The 21,882-nt window shown below is 42.0% G+C and overlaps 1 protein-coding gene across 9 annotated transcripts in view; it reads left to right on the top strand.

Annotated features, from left to right (window-relative positions):
- The window catches only part of zbtb46 (zinc finger and BTB domain containing 46), a 60,003-nt gene that overhangs the window by 4,632 nt on the left and 33,489 nt on the right, over nucleotides 1–21,882 (top strand). For 4 of the 9 annotated variants that reach the window (XM_039800020.1, XM_039800018.1, XM_039800017.1 and 1 more), the window contains 2 exons: nucleotides 15,737–15,960; nucleotides 16,159–17,098. In XM_039800020.1, coding sequence (XP_039655954.1) covers nucleotides 15,775–15,960; nucleotides 16,159–17,098 — 1,126 coding nt within the window. In that variant the 5' untranslated portion in view covers nucleotides 15,737–15,774. Of the gene's footprint in view, nucleotides 1–4,117; nucleotides 4,343–15,736; nucleotides 15,961–16,158; nucleotides 17,099–21,882 lie in introns of those variants that run through there. The other 5 variants (XR_005639183.1, XM_039800023.1, XM_039800019.1 and 2 more) reach the window with 3 other exon arrangements.

Genomic DNA, 21,882 nt, shown 5'->3' with positions numbered 1-21,882 from the left:
TGTATGAAATTTTTTTTAACATCAGTTACAAATTGCATCAATGTCTAAAGTCGGGCCAGCCTGGAAATGTGATCAGTCCCTCTCCTCTTTTTGTTTTTTTTGTGCACTCCTAATTGTTGGTTTCATTTACTGTAAGTTTTCACTTGTTCAGATGCTGTCAAAACGAATATAGAATAAGTAAAGTGATGACAGCAGTTGGTTCGCACGTCAGGTAATTCATTTCAACCTGGTTTCTGTCTGGTGTTAATTTAAGAACAAAGGAAGGGATAGAAATTGTATCTATTTTCTTGTGTCCTTAGATTTCTGATCTGTGCTAATGTTTCTCTCTATAGAGCAGTTAGCACCATTGTACCTTCATAAAGGTATATTTCACTAGTAAGGACCTTGTCACAAACCTCTCATTTTAAAAAGGTTTCATAAAATGAGGAAGTATAGTATATTGAGTAGGGATGAATGGAAGTTGTCCGTTTAGCCCATTCTGGCATGGATGAAGGCCAGGGAGAAGGAGACTCAGGGTGGGGTATCCGTCTCTGGAGTAGAGTCACCCGAATCAGTTACAGGCCCCGGACGGTACCTGGAAAAAGGAGTGAGAGATGGAATAGGTATGCATGGGTTTGAATGAAGCCTTCTTTATACACCATGTTGGGAGCCCTCCACAGATGGCGCTTACGAGTGCAAGGCGCTTGTGCTCAACCCGTTGTTCGTTGGTATTCTTCAAAATGCCAGGGGGCATACAAACAAAACATTCTGTGAAAAAAGTGAGAAGAGTGTGAAGAACGCCATAGACCAAACATGCAACTCCCGATGCCGAGGAGGAATTGTAAACTCATATCTCATATCACATATTCATGGGAAAACTTTATTGCCTTTTATAGAAGGGGGGGGGTCGGGGGAAAGGGATGGTGTGCCTAGGAAACTGAGACCATACAGGATGGGTTGACCAGGTATAAGTAGGCTTGAAAGGTGATAAGAGGCGCGGCCCTGCTCCCAAACCTACGTTAACTGGTGAACTCACATTTTCAATGAATTGTAAACTTTGACTCACCTTAAGTTTTAGGATATTCTGACTGAAACCTTTTAATATTTCTACAGGAATTTTGAAAGAAACATTGGCATTTTTAAAGTAAAACATATTTTTTCTCTTCACTTTCTTTCTAAATTCTAATTCTCTTACAAATTGTTTTGTTCGTCCTTGAATGGTTTCCAGTTGTCCCTTTTATTTGGCTTAGTGTTGTAGACGTTGAGGTTGCTGGGCATTCTTAATGTGGTATATTTACCTAGAAGGGCAGGACTTGTAAACCAGTGGGAAAGAACTGTCTACACAAACGCTCATTTAAAGTATCACTACCGACAAGATAGTTAGCGATCTCAGCTATCCACTTTGCATAAGGATCACCATCTTTTTAGACAAATTTATATAAGCTATTAGGAACTTGAAGGTTTGGGCTTGGAAAAACCTCTTTGTTGAAGTCTGGGGTTTGCAGACTGCTGAAAGCCTTGTATAAGTATGCGGCTGTTAGTTGTTATTTTCCCAGTGAAAGAATTTGTCTTTTATACACACAGTGTGAGCATTTGATGAGAAATTGAGCGGCTTTGAGCAAATACATCTTTAGAAACAGTCAACCTGCCTCGGGCTGTGGCTTGTGAGAGATTTCCATATCAAAGCTCAGGTGAGAGAGGGAGACGAGAGAGGCAGAGAGAGAAAGGAAAAAGAGGGAATGTGAAGGAGAAAGAATGGGGAGAAGGAGGGAGGAGGAGGAGGAGGAGGAGGGGATGATGAAACAGACATCCACTCCAAAAGAGTTCTAGCCCTTGTTATTCTGTCGCTTTTTTGTGCAGCACAGTTTAGTCTGTGTGTGTCAGTGCTGTCTGTCTCAATCTAAACTCCTGCGTTAAAAAAAACACACAGAGGGAAGGTTGGAAAGACTCAACACCTTTCTCTACTCAATACCACACAAATACTGTCTCCACAACCTTATGGTGACTGGTGCTGACCGCAGAAACAGTGTGTGGAGCAGAAAATACCTGACCCCATGGAATTGATGGCGACACTCTAATTAATGGATAGAGTTTTCGTTTGGTGCTTTCAAACGTGTGTGTGTGTGTGTGTGTGTGTGTGTGTGTGTGTGTGTGTGTGTGTGTGTGTGTGTGTGTGTGTGTGTGTGTGTGTGTGTGTGTGTGTGTGTGTGTGTGTGTGTGTGTGTGTGTGTGTGTGTGTGTGTGTGTGTGTGTGTGTGTGTGTGTGTGTGTGTGTGTGTGTGTGTGTGTCGAACATTATCCTGCTATGTAGAGTTTTGTAATCCAGCCATGGACTCTGGCTAGAGTGCTAAAGTGCTGCTAACAAGGCCTGTTTAACATTCTCTCCCCTGCTCAACATACAATTATTCCACTTCGCTGCCATTAACATGTACAGTAGGACTGGGCTTTTAATTGGCCTGATATGACTAATGCCAGATCAACTTGGATTTGCTAATTAGTTTTTGCTTTAGAAGTGCCATCAGGACATGAAATATTCATTGATGTGAGGTGGAGCGAGGACTGTGGGTGGTATTAGTGGGATATTAGTGGTATAGGCAGGCTGTTCGAATGTGCTGGGAGAAGAGATTGAACCTACATTGGCCTGTTGTGGTCGGTTATTCATACTTTGTGTGAGGTGTTAGTTTTTCGTCATAATTTTAGACACCCACACACACACACAAAGAGATGCATACACATTCATCCAGAGCATGCATACACTACCTCCATTCTCAGCCTCACAAGGCCACTTCTTTTTCTTCTCCAGCCCCCATCTCTCTCGCTCTTTCTTTCTCTCTCTCTCGCTTTCTCTCTCTCTCTGTCTCTCCTGCTCTCACCTCCCCCTCTGCCCTCCCCCCTTCCCATTATTTCATCTGTTAATTTTTTTCTTGCCTCCTCATCTCACATCCTTTTTTTTTCCTCACCTTTTCCCGTTTCTCTACTTCACCCTAGCCCCCATCCTCCCTCGTGCCCTCTGCTCTGTCCCAGCTACACCTCCCTTGTTTGTTTTTTTCCCTCCAGATCTCCTCCTCCTCTCCCTGCCTTTCCTCCTCATCCACCTTCTCCTTTTCCCTCCCACTCCTTAATCTTCCACCTCTCCTCCTCCTCCTCCTCCTCCACCACCCCTCCACTGCTGTAAGTGGGCCAGGTGCCTCCTGTGGCCTCCCCTACTCCATTTCTCATTTTTACCCTTCCTCTACTCCCTTTCTCATTTTTACCCTCTCCTGTTCTCTTTCTCATTTTTATAAAATACCTTCTCGCTGTAGGTTAGAATGTGACGTCTCAAAGGGGAAGTTTGATTATTTTGATTTATAAAGGCTTTTCAGCTCTAAAAAACTAATCTTTAGTGTATTATTATGTGAACTTTATAAATCAGCGATGAAAGTGGAGCTCTGTCGTCGTTGCTGGACACTTTATGAGCTCTCCTGTGTCAGTGTAGTTCCCTTTACGAACAAGAGTGGTGAAGCCAAATCAAAATGTGAACAGAAGTGAGCAGGTTCACATCCCCTTTTCAGTGGCAAGGGGCAAACTCCCCCAGCCTGGAGCACGTTGCTACTTCCAATGTTGCATTTGCACACACACTCACACAACCAATGCATATACATGGATGTCTCATTGTTGCTGTCTTTTTGTTCTCCTCTTGCTCTGTGAATGTGCATGGTGAGCTGGCAATGTGCTTTTCACCTCATCTCGTCCTCTCTATTAATTTTTTTTCTTCTTCTTTTCACCCATTGTCATTCTCTTTGCTTTTGTCTCTGGCTGGCTTTTTCTCCTGCCCTCTTCTATTTACTCTCACTTTCTCACTCCCGCACCCCTTCCTCCCTCCCTTCTGTCTTCTATCTCACCCCCTCCGGTTGTTTTGGTGTGTGCGCTGGTGTGTCACGAAGGGGGTGGCGGTTGATTGGTGGTGGTTGGTGGTTTGGACGGACACCTGATACTGGCACTGCCTCACAATGTGGGAATGTGTGACTTCTTCAAAATTAGGTTTCCAAGGTGGGTGTTGTCCTTAGTGATGCACGATCATGGGAGTTTACACAGTGGACCTATTGTCTCTCCCTCTCTCTTTGTGCCTCTTATGTCTGGCTATGGCACTTCTGTACATGAATACATGCAGTTCTTTCCATCGCTGTCAGGAGGAAAAATATAAGTAATAGTCCCGAAAGCCTGCGAGCCATTGCAGCTGTTCATGCAAGTCAACAGGTGACAGTCAAACGTCAAACCATATTGGAGTAAACACGCTCTGAGTGAAAAGACAGACAGATAAGGAGGAGGGAAGAAAGTATGACAGAAGAGGAGAGGACACGACAGGACAGAAGTGAGGATCCAGGTGAGGCATTTGTCTGGTCGCTCTTTGTCAATCACAGTGGACACGTTAGCCGCAAGCCACACACACACAAGTCCATAAAAAAATTGGCTGTTTTAAGCAATTACACTTCAGCAAAGGAAACAAGACACAGCACAGAAACGAAGAAGACAAAGAACTTCAATGATTTTGCATCGCCACTGATCACTATTAGAATTTACTCCGCAGAAGCCAGTCTGTGTTGAAACTGTTGAAAAGATTGCTGAAGGGGCCGACCCTCAGTATCGATGCTACGTATTGATGAATGTCTGCGGTGATACACTGTGCGGTATATTGAACTCTCAAGTCTCACAGACAAAATGAAGTGTCCTCCATGTCCAGTTCTTCAGTAGTCCACTTAGCAACAATACAGTGGATGAGAAGCCCACCATTCTGTCTTCTATTGTTCTTGTGCTGCTTCAACACTACTTGTTTCCCATGTATCTTCACTTTTCCTTTCCCTCTTTTTTTCCTTTTTGCGTCTCCCGTCTCCCTCCCTTTCTTACCCTTCACTGTCTCTTTTCTGACTCAAAAAATGTGAGTCTCTCTATATTTAGATGCTCCTCTCCCCTTGATTTGTCTCCCTTTATCTCACCTCCTCTTTTTCTACTGTTGAAGGACAGATTTGCAAATGTGCTCCGAGATTCATCAGTTTTGTGTAGTAGCTGCTTTTTGATCAGCTTGATGAGTGACAACACAGCCTCAGGCTATTATATACAAATGTGTTTTTTATAAACACTTTCTCTATCTATATGTAAATCACTTTGCTGCTCAGTAGTTTAATGGGAGGCTGTGGGAACGATGGTAAGCTATAAGTGAACGTTGAATGTTGAGGGCTAAGTTAATATAGTTAAATTATGTGTTTTCTTTGTTTGTGTGTGCTCTGGAGTGTTTGTGAATTAGATTAGGTGGGAGTGAAGTCTCTTTTAATATTTGCTCAGGGGGGGATGGAGGGTGTGCCTGTTGTCCTTGTGAGTACACTCCTAAGTCGTGGCTTTTTTTGCTCCCCTCTTTGCATGAGCTCATTGTAATCTGCAGCCCAGTGTGGATTTGAGAAAAATGCCTCTGTTTGCTGTCTGACAGAGCGACAGTCATGCCAATTTACTCTTAAACACATACACAGTCTCTCTCTCTCTCTCTCTCTCTCTCTCTCTCTCTCTCTCTCTCTCTCTCTCTCTCTCTCTCTCTGGACACCCGCCTCGGCACCAGATAGTGATTGGCCACCAGCAGTGAGTCACCATCATTCAGTCATTCACTGCACATTCAAAAACCGCACATTTTAACAAACAACAATTAGCTTTTAGTCCACAGACATTTCAGACATGTATTTCTTGAGGACTGGTATTGTTTTACAATATATTCACTTTTTACATTTTCTTCCTCATGGTAGCCCTTTGTTTCATTTCCTCCATACTGTTTACTTGATCTGTGTGTGTGTGTGTTCTAATCTGAGACCTTTATAACTGGTGGCTGCAGTGACTGTTTTTAACAGCTCGGGAACAGGCTGCCTGGGTTCTGTGAGGTACAGTCATGAACAGTCTTGTCTAGCTGAGTCGTGACAGGTTGCTTTTTTGCTGTGACAGGTTTTGTGTTAAGACCTATGAAAGGGTCTGGACAACCACACGCACATACACACACACACACACACACACACAGGCTCTGAGTGGCTCGTTGGCAGAGAGAGATCAGAATGGGTGTTAAATGTGAGCTTTGAGCAGCTCCATAGCCTCATATTGTCATCATCACTTGAGCCACCAAACCATTTGGTGCTTTTCAAAACATAATTGAGATTACCCATATGACAAAAATGAAATGAAACGAGGAGAAAAAGGCGAAGGGATGTAAAAGTGAGCTTGAGACATAATGGGTAAATGAATAGAAAATTCTACTAAGATAACATGAGCAGTCACACATTCACACAGGTTGGGTGCACCCAAAGCTCTCCCAGATGTGAGTTATAATACCTTATTGCTAACCTTTAATATTTTAGATAATAGTGTTTCCAATTTTGTAGCAACTATTTTGAGAAGACCCTGTCCTGTTTCAACATGACAAAGAAATGTGTGTTTTTTTTTTTTTCGAGTTTTATGTGGGAAAACGTAAATCGCCTTCATACTCAATCCCTTCGAACACCTTTGGGATGAACTGGAACACCAACTATGAGCCAACATCCCTGCAGCCAGGTTTTAAAGTTTTGTGCAAAATCAGAAGAGTGGAGGCTGTTGTAGCAGCATATTAATGCCCAACATGGTTTTGAGATGAGATGTTCAGAACAATCCCAAATGGGTGTAATGTTCAGGGGTCCACATACTCACACTTAATTAATTAATTAATGGATAGAGTTTTCGTTTGGTGCTTTCAAACGTGTGTGTGTGTGTGTGTGTGTGTGTGTGTGTGTGTGTGTGTGTGTGTGTGTGTGTGTGTGTGTGTGTGTGTGTGTGTGTGTGTGTGTGTGTGTGTGTGTGTGTGTGTGTGTGTGTGTGTGCGCGCTGTAATTACAGTACAAAATTGAACTACAAAGTCAGTCTGCAAAATCTATTGGATGTTCACAGTTTGGGTAATATTTTTAACACTTGTCTTCATTTTCCTTTCCAAACAAGTAAGTTAATACTCAACCATTATTTGCAGCTTGTGTGTTCCTTCGACTGCTCAGGTTTATTGCCTGATAGGATATATGACTCTGCATCAAATAAAAATGAATACAAATGTTTTTCTCATAACCAAGGTTTAACAAAAATAAATAATTTCCATTTAAATACATTTTTTTTACCACTACTTACTATTGGATAGGAAAGCAAAAGAGAAAACAAAACCATGATGCATCTGTGACCAGACAAAAAACAACCTTGCAACACACAAAGTTCCCAGAAGTTATGAACTAATTTGACAATGTCACACCTTAAAACTCCCATAAATTCCCTCATGATATCAATGGTTTGAACATCCGCAGATGCGCCTCCAAACTGCTGCAGTGATGAAACTGGGTTTTGCACTAGGAGAACTCACAAGGTGAATGATGTGGTCATTGTCACATGAAATCCACCACTACCACCAATCTCCACCCACCTGCAAAACCAAATATAGACACTTCCTGTCGATGATTTCACTTCCCCGTATCACACAAATATGTTTTTCAAAGAAGTAGCCCTATCCTCTATAAAATTATACTTAAAGCTGAGTCATTACAGGAAAGTAAAGTAATATGTTTTTGTTTAGCCTGTTTGGTTCTGAGGTGATTAATGATAGAGCTGTGAAGATGAAAAGTAAAACACGGTAATAATCCTCTCAGGGCATGATACAATTTTAGTATGAAGTAGATAATGAAGGAAGTTTGTTTGACATTTGAATGACACCTCCTAACTCACAGCTTGGTGCATCAGTCCTCCACCCATGTTTGCTTAGGTGGCCAATCATGGCTACCCTCTATGTTAACGGCAACACATATCAAACAAAAGACTTACTGTCTGGCTATCTGTTCCTATGCCTTCACCTCTCCTCTCCTCCGCCCTCTCCTCCCTTCCCTTTTCTTCTCCCATCCTTTCCTCCTCTTGTTCCACTCCTTTTATTTCCAGCTCTCACTCTTTCTCCTGCCGCTTCGTTGTCTTACAGTCCTCGTCCGCCCCTCTCCACCCCCCCCCACCTCCCCCCCTCCTTTTCATTTTGGGTTCTCCGACAGTGGTAATGAGATGTTTCATTATTTGCATTTCACAGCTTTTAATAGAGAGAGAATTTAGGCTAAGCCCCGGGTCGTCAGTCAGGGAGTTACCATGGGAGACGTAGCAGGCTTACGGGGCCTAGAGAGAAAGATAGCCCAGAAACTACACACACATACACGCACACATGCACTACACACACATACACGCACACATGCACAATTGTAAAAGAGGAAGACAGAAAAAAAGACAAACCGAGAGATAGGTAGATGGGGTGATATGACATTTCTCACTCTTTTTGTGAAGCTCTTGATATATCAAATAGTGTCACTGACACTTTATGGGTCATTGGAGGAATTGAGGTGAAGTTGAAACTCAACACTCAACTTTAACATCTTTAGATTTGCATCTTTTTTTCGGGTCAATCTGGGATGATCCCAGTCCATCCTTACTATGCATGGATTTTCTTTAGCTAACTCTAGGCATAAAACCTGTGTGGTTTAAGGTCAGAGGGGAGGGCAAGGTATCAGGGAGCCCTGGAGCTGCTGAACTGTACACATTAGTGTCAAAATCTGGACGGGAGGATAATAGAGGCAGATCTTCTGGCAGGTGCACTGGATATGAACATGTGCAAAAAGCATGATGAGCAGCATGGAGGACTTCAGGTGTAGACGTGGAGGGTCCAGGTATTGCTTTCGGGCAGTGCGTGTATAGGGGACTGGGGGCAGAGGGCAAGGGATGAAGGGAGTAGCGCTAAATCTCCCTAAGCCTCCTGGATCCTCTTTGGTCCCTCTCCACATGACATGGCTATCCTTCTTTGAGTCAATCTCTTCCTCCACCTTGACTCTTTGGATGCCGGCCAAAGAAACAGAGAGTGCACGGAGAAAGGAAGAGGAAAGTGTAGGTGCAAAATGTGGTGTGATTAGAGCTGGTGGGGAAGGTGGAGAAAATAAAGGTGGACAGACGGAGGTTGTGGAATAAGAGAAAGACAGGAATACGCGCAGTGAGATATAAAGTAGATAAATTGAGAGACAAACATGAACAGTAGCTTATATCCAACAGAAAGAAGGTCAAAGAAGCTAAGAACGAAACATTCACAACTGTTAACTTGCATGTGTTATTTTTTTTCTTCTAATTGAAGCTTGCATGCCTGCCTGTGTGTGCATGTGTGTCATGTGTGTGAGTATGTGTGTGTTATTTTTGTCCGTGACTGCCTTGTTGATGGGCTGCCACCCTGGCTTGTCCCGGAAGGCTGCCAGCTCCGTCGGATTGGGGATTAACCCCGGGATAATGGCCTTGATGCCCAGTTGAGTGGAAGCAAAGCTGTTTAAAAAATATTGGCTGCCTGTGTCACTCTCCCCTCTCTTCCTGTCTCCCCCTCTTTCTATCGTCTCTCTATCTTTCTAGGCTTGCTGTGTTTGCGTTTCTGCTCTATTTCTTTTCTCTCTGTGTTTCACTGTTATTTTTTGTCTCTTTTCTCTTTGCTTCATTTCTTTGTAACTTCATCACATGTTCATAATGGCCTTTCATGGGCCTCTTATTTGCAATTGTTCAGTTAACATTGGTATTTTTGTATTTTTCTAAGACAATGCTACACCATGTGTGTATTACAATTATAGGTGCAATTTTCCTGGTCAATTATTCTGTGCAATTATCTCTCATGTACATATCTGCATTAGTAAAAGGTGTATATAGTGTATATACAGTAGCTATTTTATTGTATTTGTATTTTTGTCTAGTTGCATTTTTATTTATCATTTAATCACTTCTTTCATTTGTATTTTTGACCGATGTGGGATCAATAAAGTTTCTTATCTTAGCAATTATCACACGCTCGGGTTTACATTGTGAATCTGAAAAAAAATGGCAGTAAGCTTTCTAATTCTAATACAACTTTCATATTTTCTTTAAGTAGAAGTAGTAGTCGATTTGTCTCTGGGAAGTAATGGCTGTCCTCGATCATGGTGTCATGTGTTCGGAAAACAGTGCCTGCATTGTCCAGCTGAATATCATTTTAATTCCACTTATGCATGCTGTCATTTTTTCCCCAGTATTTTCTCTCATTATATGGGAAATGTCCACTTGCAAGCAAACAAATTATTTCTTCCTCTACCTTTTTAATTTTTCATAGATATTAACATATAATGTCAGAGATTCTCGTAATAACCGTTTCTTGAGGCTAACATCATTTGTTTTACTTTGTTTTGAAAAGTTTACATAATCCCTAATTCATGTAGTGCAGAAACTGCCTGCCATGATATGTTGGTGTTCTTGTACAAGTCACTACTAGAACATTTGCAAAAAGAAACATTTTTCTAGTTTAACTGTTTCAGTTTTGTGGCTGAGGCATGAGCCTGGGATGGTTGACAACATCAATGCCAAATCTTGACTACTGAATCCTGACTTGATATCCCTCTCCTCCTCCCTCTTCACATTATTTTACTTTTTCAATCTCCGGCCAGTTTTACTGTGTCCTCCCTGCTGATTGTTAACGACAGTGCCAAGATAAAAGTAGAGATGTGAAAAGGAGGGAATTCACTGCTGATAGAGGATCCTTAAAAGTAGAAAGACAAGAACCGATAATGTGTCTGTACATTAAGATTGGAGAATAATTGCAGCACCGTGCTTAGACGAGTCAAAGAGTACAGTAGAGTCCGGTCAACTGACAAACTGTGGCCTAATATGTATTATTTGTGCTGAACAAAATATTAGTGTTGATTAGTGATGTTAAGTGTTTTTAATTTTTATACTGTTAAAAACCTCAATTCAAATCTCCATTAGCAGATTTCTGGCAACTCGGGGCAACAATCTGTAAATATAACATTTTATATATTATCATACAGTTTATGAGTTAGCAAGCAGTTACTTATTTACACATCCAGCAAATATGGTGCTAGATTAGCATTCATTTGGAGTTTATGTTTCTGGCTACCTAAAGAATTTAAGCTTTAGCTTTGTTTTGGTCTCCACCAACTCCTGAGAAAATTATCTGGCTCGTTAACAGCTAAATATGCTACTATGTTCTAGCTTGTTGCTAACTGTGTCTGCCGACTGTTTGGTGCTGCAGGTAGCATGATAATTAGCTATGGTCTGTTACTAGAGCAACCCATTTCACATTGCACGTGGTCATTTGACCCTTTTGTTAATATTAAAAATTGATTAGTGCTGATATGCAAAGACGAAAGAAATTGGTCCCAGTGATCTTAAATTTACCAAAACTGCACATATCGTTTGGTATTTTTTTTGCTTAGCAGAAATAAGTTCAGTCTGCACGTCAAAACGTTCATTTTAGATGTTATCAGTCTGTTTTTTCTCTTTATTTATTAATAGGATTTAGTTATTGATTTTACCAATCGCAAAAGGGGCTCTGTGAACTCGAGTTTGACATGCTCGTCCAACCAAATTGGTTTTATCAAATAATGAGCAGAACTGTTACGTTGAGCAGAGGGCCACAATTTGAATGTAGAGTGATTAGCTTAGGGTGGCAATTTTGCAAGCAGCACACTGGCCACTAAATTATAATTTGCCCTGACCAACTGGAAATCCCTTAATTTAAAATAAATATAACTGAGAGTGTATGAAATTGCTTGGATAGCGCTAACACATAAAGAAACCTGCAGCCACTTAAACCTTGTGCCTGCAAGAATGTTAATGAGGAGTGAATATACAGACAACATTTTACCAAAGAGAAAGTGTGCTTTAAGTGAGTTTTTATTGCTAAAGATTGGGTAATCATATATTATGACCCTGTGAGAAGATGTTTTCGCGCGTTGTAACATCTTCATCCGGTGTGATGTATGAATATCCCCCCGTAAAAGTTGTCGATGTTAAACCCCTGTACAAACAAAGTATTGCTCTGCCTATGATCCAGAAGGACCTTGCGCACTGTCTCCCCACGGTCCTGTGCGGTCAAGGAGGCAGAGAAGTGGCTTGAAGGGACAGGCTGCATTAAAAGAAACACAAGAAGGAGGAAGCCCCATTCTCTCACTCCATCACACGTCGCATCTCTTTAGTCGTCTGGCTGGGGCCTAAAGTGACTTTGCTTTGATGTGACCAGGACAAACCGGGTGTGATGCCATGACGGCTCTGCTAAGCGTGTGAACGCGTGTGTTTGTGTATTTAGGGGCAGGAGATGGATGTGTGTGTGTGTGTGTGTGTGTGTGTGTGTGTGTTATGAGGGGAACAGGGCTCTTGATTGTGTGTGTGTGTGTGTGTGTGTGTGTGTGTGTGTGTGTGTGTGTGTGTGTGTGTGTGTGTGTGTGTGTGTGTTAGAAGGAGGGGGGTTAAGCAGGACAGTCACTTTTGATTTGGCCTCAGAAGGGTGACAGGGACTCGGAGCTCTGGTGGCATGCTTTACTGAAACAATCGTCTCTGACCACAAATAAGCGCTCACAGACTGTCAGCCTGCCTCCTGATGACTTTTTTCTTTGCTTTTTTTGTGGTGACATTTCATAGAAGGTAGAAAATCTTTTTTTTCTGCTCCGTGACATCCTTAAAGCAGGCTTTTTTGGTTTCTGTAGACTCGTTGAGACTGCTAATGCTTTTGATGAGAGGCAAAAGTCTCTCTGTCCCTCTCTCTTGACTTGATTGTCTGACAAGTTCATTTTATCTTTTTTCCTATCTTGTGTCTAGTGTATATTTGAGGAAAAAGAAAAGTGTGCTATAAATCAAGGCTGTACTCACAGGGTGCAAGTTTTGGTCCTGTTAATGGTCTAAGCTTGTGGGGTAAGATGGAGTAGCTCTCTGAGGAAATGAAAAAGCCAGGATGAAGACTGGAGAGGTTTTTGTGGGTGTTTATGTGCTGTAGTAAGGGGAGCGTTGAGATTGGTTCCTCTGTAAAAGGGGTCTTTGACTGGAGGGAATTGGACATGCTGAAATTAAACAAGCCAATTAGGCAAGCAAAGAGTTTAGAGGTCAAAGCGCACTCCATTAAAGTTCCTCTTCTTTGCCTAACTACTGACTTGGTATGTCTCGGAGTCTGTTGAAGCAATAAATCTGATTAGACCTCTCCCTCTCTTTCTCTCAGTCCTTTGCGAGACAAAATACTGTGTGAGTTTTCATCTTAAAAATTCAAATCTCCACCACTGGTGTTGAAAAGAAAAGATAATTTTTAATAATAATAATAATTGAGAACAGAGTAGAAGAGAATGATGATGATGCGGCAGTGTTTATTGATGTATATGTGCATGCTGCAAATATCGGTACGGATTTTAATATTTTTAACTTTATTTTTATTATTATTCAGTCATCTCATTTTTATCGTATTTTTTAAATTTTTATCTTGTTTGTGCTATTATTATCAAGTGTGTTTTATTTTCCATCATATTTTCCAGTTATGATTGCATTCTATCCCTGTTTTTATGTACATTCTAAGTATTACTATTATCATTATCATTATTATTTATTATTATTATTATTATTATCATCAATTATTAGTATTTATTATTATTACTTTCTACAGCTGTTGGTTTGGTATAGCTGGCTTTCTTTCACTGCTTCCTCTCAGCTACCAGTAGAGACATTGGGGGCTGCTGACCACCGTTCGCTGTACAGCATCCACATGCTTGAAACAAAATGAGGAATAGAAAAGGTGTTTTCTGTGAATAAATGACTTGTGGGTCTGAGAGGGAGCCTGTCCTATAGACTGGGGCTATACAATTGAATGTGCCAGTGGCCCTGAGAGAAGAAGAGCAGATAGAGGAGGGGAGCTGCTGTGTCTTTAAAGCCGCTCGGTTTGTCTCCAAAGGTGAGAGGTAAAGACTCACAATACCTCTATCAGGACAATGTAGAAAGGAAAGAATCTCAAGGTTAGACTGCCAATAGATTTTTTTTCTAAGAAGTGTGTGAGCTGAAGGTAAAAACTCTTGCGTCAAAACTTGCCTTTTGAGACTCTGAGGGACACTGTTGTGTTGTTCTGCCTTCACATCCGAGTTCCTTCCTCCTCACAATCCCTTATTTCTAAGACTTGAATAAATGCCAGTCAAAGTGAAAGGCGAGCTATGCATTGATCAAACTCTGGAGAGTTTTGTCTTGTTTTTTGAGAAAGAGCGGCTTCAGCAGTTGTCACCATCACTCCATCCGCTCGTCCACTGCTGCTCATAGAAGGTGTGTTTGTCCAAGTGGACGTGGGAGACACTGTGGATTTATCTGATCTTACAAGCCATCAGGTTGAGCAGAGCTTTGCTAAACATGACCTGAAGTGTGCCGGCCCCCGAGCAAACGCTGCTGTCACCTTGGTCAACCCGAGCTGTCAGCTCTCAGAATGGCCTATGAGAGCTGACAGATGTGGCGTTCCCAAAACAAATCACTGCTGCGTTTGGTAACACTCTGCGTCCCCGCGATTTAGCCCTCACCAAGATGAGAGCGGGAGCGGTGACTGCTAATGCTTTGGCTAATGCTGTGTGTGTGTGTGTGTGTGTGTGTGTGTGTGTTTGTTTTCCTCTGTGTGTTTGTGTTTGCAAGGATTTATGCAGTTTCTTTTTGTTTTCTGCCACCTGGTTGAATGGTCCAAAATAGAGCACTGTTCATATCTCCCTTTGTCTCCTTGTCTCTGTGGCCTTCACCTGCATCCCTTCAGTTGTGTGAGCTCAAAATGCCTCTTGTAGGCCATCTCACTTGTACACAGCAGAAAGAAATCACAGGACATAATAAAACCCACCTACATCTTACACATCAATATTGTTGAGCCCAAAAGGCAGAGTAGAATCTTTAGGGGCTAATAGATTGTGAAAATTCAAATATTGAGATTTTCTGTGGCTTTTTATTCAGTAACCGTAGCAGTAAAATATGCCACGATCCCCATCACACCTCCATGAATCCTGTCAATGAATACTGAAAAGTTGGATCTTCATTCACTGACAGTTGAGCAGCTCCACACATTGTCATTAAGGATTTTTTCTCTGTAGTTTTAAGAGAAACTTTGTGTTCACAACCCAGACTGAACTGTGCAAGATCAGAAACACTGGGGTGAAGGTTCAAGAGTGACTTTTCGTCTTAACTAGACAGTTGATTGAATATTCACAGTCGAAGGAGAGATAAAAAAAAAATAATAATAACAAGGAACTGAGGCTGTGTTGTTTATTGATACATTTAATGGTAAAGTGGTCTGTACTAAATGAGGTGTTTTTCTCCCTCTTAACTGTTTTGTGAAAGTGATACGCTTATGCTCACATTTTTAATAAGCTAACACACACTCTCTCACACACACACACACACACACACACACACACACACACACACACACACACACACACACAAATGAATCTGTCAGACACGGTTTAAACACAAAGATTTTTGACTATTTGGTACTGGGCTGTTTTTAGACATCAAACAACAGCAGTTGAGATGTGGTTTCTATTGATGTCAGTGTTTTCATGTCACAGTCATTACTGAGATATCCTTACCTTGGCTCATCTTTAAAGGAGTGGTTCAGCTATATTTGCTTATTTTCTTTCCCCTTACGTGAAAATGAATCTGACGTTTTGGGGTTTTAATTTAGCTACATGCGTAAACCATTTATACGGACTTAGAGGAGAAATACCTGAATACCTGTTTTCTTGACTAAAAAATTTACAAAATGGCTTAGATTCCTTTGCTCCTGTACTGTATCTTTCAGCTACTGTACAGTCAAACTGTACATTTAACGGTAACCTATTCTGTATACTTGCAATATTTTGATATTACATCTGAAGTTAATTTATTGCCTTGTCTTCTTTTGTTTCCCCAGCAGACGTTTGGAGGAGAGGCTTTTGTTCAGCTACACAGATGAACAACAGGAAGGAGGACATGGAGATCTCCTCTCACTACCGTCAGCTCCTCAGAGAGCTCAATGAGCAGAGGCAGCACGGCATCCTGTGCGACGCCTGTGTCATCGTGGATGGAAAGATCTTCAAGGCCCATAAGAACGTGCTCCTGGGCTCCTCACGCTACTTCAAGACTCTTTACTGCCAGGTAAGGGACTGCTACGCTTGGGAGGACGGGTCAAGGGAGTGTGTTAAGTGCTTGTTTTTCTCTCAGATCATAGTAGTTTTGTTCTGTCTGTTAGTTTTCAGGTGATAAAGCAATGTCAGAAGTTGTGTTTAAAAAAGGTTTACGGCATGAGATATATATAAACGAGAACTGTTATGAATAATCTTTCTCACTCTTCAGGTTAAAAAAGGGGCAGAGCCTCACCACCAGACTACTGTCACTCACCTGGACATTGTCACCGCGACAGGCTTCAAAGCCATACTGGACTTCATGTACTCGGCGCACCTCGCTCTTACCAGTAAGAACGTGATCGAGGTCATGTCAGCCGCCAGCTACCTGCAGATGACTGACATTGTCCAGGCATGCCACAGCTTCATCAAGGCTGCGCTGGACATCAGCATCCGCTCTGAGATGGCTGACGAACTGGCCGACTTTGAGATGGGAGCTGTTGCTGCCGCTGGCATAGGCGGAGGTGGAGGAGGTGGAGGACTGGGTATAGCAGGTGCAGGGGGTGGTGCAGGAACAGGTTTGGGAGGAGGAGGAGGAGGAGGAGGAGGAAGCATCGTGGGCATGGCTTCTGAAGCCCTGGCCTCCATCATGTCTGGTCGCAGCACCTCCCCTTGGCTGGCACGCCGCACCAGCCCGGCCAACTCTTCTGGGGACTCGGCCATCGCCAGCTGCCACGAGGGAGGCAGCATGTATGGCAAGGAGGACCAAGAACCCCCCAAGAGCCATGAGAGCCAGGAAGAAGCCTGCCACGACTCCCAGCCCGCCTGGCCACATGACTATAGGCCTGTCACCGTCAAAGAGGAACAGGTGTCCCCCGCCTCCTCCTCACATCCCCGGGACACTCCCAGAGGGGCAGCCCAGAGCCAGGGGGAGCAAGGGGCTGGAGGGGCTGCTGGAGGAGGTGGAGAGGGACCCTGGCAACCCCTATCAGGGTCAGGGCGGAGGAAGAACAGGAAGAACAAAGACACTGTTAGGCATATTACCCAGCAGGCTGAGAGGAACTGGGACAGAGAGCGAGACAGGGAGAGAGAAAGGGACAGTAGGCCTGGATCTCCTCTGCCTTCCATGCTGGCTGTGGCTGGATGGAACTACAGTGGACAGGAAATCCCAGGTAAGGCTGACAAATTTGCTTCTTACAGTGTTTACGGTCTCCTGTCTTAGAAAAGTGCTACTGCATATTTTATGTGATACAGACAAAACAGACTCAGAAATGGTGAAAGCAAGCCATACATTTTCAGGTCCAAATACTGTTTTTATAGTGGATTTGTTGGTTAGATTATTAGCTTAGTGTCACAAAAGCAGGTGGAATTAAATTTGCCTGGCTCTTACAATTGGAAGGATGGACGCAGGCCAAAAGAAAGCAGAGCTGCACTCCTGTCTTGGAAAACGCACCTTGCGGTTCTGATTTGATGACTTTCGAGTTTCCCAGAGTTGCTGCAGTTTCCACGTCGGCACCTACTTAGTTATCCACTCATGTAATTAGTGAATGACTGGTGAGATAATAAGATTAGGTTAGATAATTAGGTGAAAGTGTTGTCTCAACACTCAACTATAGTAGAATCTAATTTATCTGTGCTTCTCTTTTAAAACACGTGCACTTTCTAAACAGTAGGGCAGTAGTTGCGTGCAAGAGATCCAGCTGCTTTGTTGACTCAAGTTCAACATAGTGTGCATGACACTTTACAGTACATATGCAGTTAATGCTTTGAATCCGTTGTGGATATTTCAATGCATGCCAGCCATCCACACAATTTACTCATATACTGTAACATGACCTCTTTCCTCCTCCGGGTTGAGATTAGCGAGGTTCTATATTAATGTGTTAGGCCTAAAATGATTATCTAAAATCTTGGAGGTGTGAAATGCAGATGGTTAATACAATCCTCTTCTTACAGCAGTTTATGTAACACACACTCCCACATAAACAAGCAAATGCATACACAAACGCACTCAAGCACACATATTTATTTTATTTTAAGAAAGTGTCTCTTGATCCTCAGCCTTGCAGAATTGTTTAGTGAATTTTTTACACTAACAACTAAAACACTTAGGTGTGTGTGTGTGTGTGTGTGTGTGTGTGTGTGTGTGTGTGTGTGTGTGTGTGTGTGTGTGTGTGTATACACACTGTGGGGCCCAAAGCGTCGATAGGTAGATCATTAAAAGTAAGAGAAGCTAATCCTGGGCGCATTAAGGGAGTTGGCTGTGAAATGGGCACACGCGTCGCGCAGCGAAAGAAAACAGGATAATTGAATTGACCTGGGTCACTGCACGGATTACCAGCGCGTCCTCACCATCCCAGGCTCCTCCCCCTCTCTCTTGGGTTTAGGGAAGGACCTTCTGGAAAGGGCAAGAGGAGGGGAAAGGGAGAGAGAGTGATGGATAAGAGGGGTAAGGAGAGAGAGAAGAAAGACAGAGACAAAAAAAAAGAAAGGCGGAGAAACAGAGCATCCGTACAGACTTATGAGGGCTTGTCTGCTTAGCTCTAAGTGTCCTAAGTCCCAGATCTTGTGACCTGCAGTCAGACATTATTACGGTGCACAAGTACATCTTGTCTTGAGCTTCAGAGTCACACATGCATACATAGCCACATACACCCACAAAGTAAACGGCACTATTAAGCTTGTTGGCCAGTTTCTTGGTTCTGTATTGTGGTAGAAGGTAGAGTTTTAGTCTGGCTGTGGTGAAGCAGCCATTACCGAGAGAGGGGTTTTCTCACCTAAAGGTTAGAGGAAGTCTAGTGTTGCTGCTGGTGTAGACTCACCTGGTGTTAGCCAAAACACAACCATTCATCCCGCTTTCTGGGTTTCGGGACTGGGCTCACAATGGAGAACAGCGGGGGAAAGAAGGAAACAGGAGTCTTTGTATCATGAGGTTATTAACTATACGACTATCAACGCTTTGGGCCCCACGCACACACACACGCACGCACACACACGCACGCACGCACACACACACACACACACACACACACCTTCAGAGGGAAGATCTTGCCATTTAGTTGTAAAATATCATGTTACCAGTGGGCTTACATGACGTTTAAGAGTGGTAGTGTATGACAGTCAGGATCTGATTCACTATTGTGTGTTGAGTCAGTTTGCAGGAGGTGGTTTCTGTGTGTTTAGCGAAGATCTGGGGGATTGCTGAACAGGTTTAGTGAGGCCATTGTTGGATCAGGGGTGGTGGTGTGATGTTTAGGTGGTGGGAGTGCTCTGCTGCGATGCCTTGAAGTTCTTTTAAAGTGAGGATAAGTGTGTGTTTTTATTTTTTTTATTTTGACCAAAGTCAGGGTCAAAAATACACAGGATCCCTGTGGGCTTATGAGAGTTTGTCTGCTTAAGTCTTAAGTCTCCTTAAATCCAGATTCTGTCACCTGCAGTAGAAGATCCGAATCAGATTTACGGGCATATGGGAGGGCCAAGGAATTAGAAAGGGATGTAAAATTCTATTTAAAGTTTTACAACATTGACAGCATTGCCATGTGGGCAAGGTACACAGCAAATAGCTATGACACAGTTTGTTTGACGCACAGAAGACGACTTTCATCTTATTAGAAAACACTAGAAACACTTATAATAATATGAATTGTATAATGAATAAAACCAAATATAAAACATGACAACACAGTATCACTGTGATTGTTGGATTATCCTTCCAAATAGCAGGCCTAGTTTGCAGGCAGCAGGCTGCATCGTTTTGACGATGTATACCATACATTTATTCATTCATTACATTATTTAAGTACAAATTATTCAACTTTCAAGGATATAAAACAGAAAAGCAGAAAAAATGTGGGCTATGTTAAGCAATGTTTGCTTGATACTGTAAATGACTTTCAACCATTGTCAAAATTGCCAAGAAAAGAATTAATAAAATGAATACACCATTTTGACTTGTCACAGCAGGAAAAGTCACAGGTGTTATTTATAACACTAACGATGGCTACATCCACACTAATACGTTTTTGTTTAAAGACGCATATCTTTTGCTACGTTTATTATGCTTTGCATCCACACTACTCCACCATTTCCGAGCCCCTAAAACGGAGACATTTGGAAACACTGCTGACCCCATTTAAGTTTGGAAACTCTGGGGTGGGGTTGTAGTCTGGACTGGCAGAAATGGAGACCTTTGGAAACGACGACGCACACAGACAGTATTTTCTGTATTTTCAACTTATACATCAATGATTTCTGACAGCAGAGTTAAAGAGTAGAGTGACTTTTGACAATCTGCTTCCTGTTTACAGTGTATGCAAATGGTCATGCGACATGCGTGTTAATGTGGGTGGGATTTGTTCTGCTACAGAGCCTAAACGCTTGCGTGAACGGAGATCGATTTTCTTTCAAAACGCTGTTTAAAACTGAAAACGTAGTGCGGATGTAGCCTCATGGGTCTTCCATGAAGTCCAGTTGTTAGTTTCCATGAAGGGATATGGTAGGTATAAAGGAGAAAGGGCACTTTCAGTCTGAGATTAGCTTAATTGCTTCATTCTTTATTAATGAGGAGTGCCTAGACACACACACACTCTCTTTCATCTGTGAGCTGTGTCCATGCTTTACCATTAGAAACGCTTACATTACCTACAACACGAGGGCTGCTTGACTAAGGATTTTACTGGATTATTCTGTAATATAAGGATAATATATGGCTGTGTAAAGGCTCAGTGTATTAGTGCGCAGCCTTTCCAAAGCGTTTGTATGAAAATGCAGAGTGCCTGTGTTGACATAAACAGCTGCAGGAATCAGGATTTGTTTTCTTTAGATCCCCTTCCCGTGCAAACATCTGCTGTGTTCACTTGATTTCATTATTGAGGCCACTAAGCACTCAACGTCCTTTTTTCTCTCTGTCGCTGAACGTTGATCTCACTCTTTCTTACGATCACCTTGTCTGCTGCCACAAATATTTGAAATCTAGGAAGGAGAAAAATCAGCATGATCAGTGATCTGATTATGTGCGTAGATTTTTCTGCACAATAATATATTAGAGGTGACAAAGAGGCATTTTAAATAGTCTCTACTTCTCCTGCCTGCTTATGTCGTAAACCTTTAAATAATTACCTGAAATTATTTTTAGTTTAGCCCCCGCTGCTTCTTCCAGACCTGGATTAAAAAGCATCTGCAAATCAAAGGATGACGCTTGTTTTAAAATAATTCAGTATATTCTTTTTAGATTTTCTTCTTTTTTTCAGCCTCTCTTCTTGTAATCCATGTAGTGCTGAAACCATGACACGATTAATCAATTGACAGAAAATTAGTCGACAACTATTTTGATAATTGATTTATCATTTAAATTGAATAAATTAATAATAATAAGTGTTGGGGGGGTGGACCCCTTATTCCATGCTTTCTATTTTTATATTCTGACTAAATAGCATAAACTACATGCTTACCACACTCCAGACATATTTAAATATTTTGTATATATAGATTGACATATTGTATGTCTGGTTGCATCCTTGGTAAAATATGCTCCTCTATACTGTATTTAGTATTTACACTTATTCAGTTCCTTTCAGACTCCGCACCATGGAGAGGTCTTTTCTAATCACATGGTCATGATTATTTCAAAATTACAGATTTGTAATTTACAGACTTTAAATGTGTCATTATGTCAACAAAGGCCTTACTTTCTGCCATTTGATATTTCCTTAACATTCAGTGCTGTTATTTTATTAATGTAAGTGTCACCTATTTTGGAGGCAGAACACGATCGCTCTATGGCACCTTCAGTCTCAGATTGAGAAGAGCCTAAGCTGGTGAAAACATCAGTTAACAATTGATTTCTTTCCTACTTCCTTTATACTTGGGGCAAACACCAACTTGACGTTTATCCCACATAATAACAGCACTGGAAATAGTTTTGCTATTTTTTGTTCGCTGGTATTAAAAAAAAAAA

Source organism: Perca fluviatilis, chromosome 5 (assembly GCF_010015445.1).
Source record: "Perca fluviatilis chromosome 5, GENO_Pfluv_1.0, whole genome shotgun sequence".
Taxonomy (NCBI): domain Eukaryota; kingdom Metazoa; phylum Chordata; class Actinopteri; order Perciformes; family Percidae; genus Perca; species Perca fluviatilis.
This window is presented reverse-complemented; position numbering and strand designations above follow the sequence as displayed.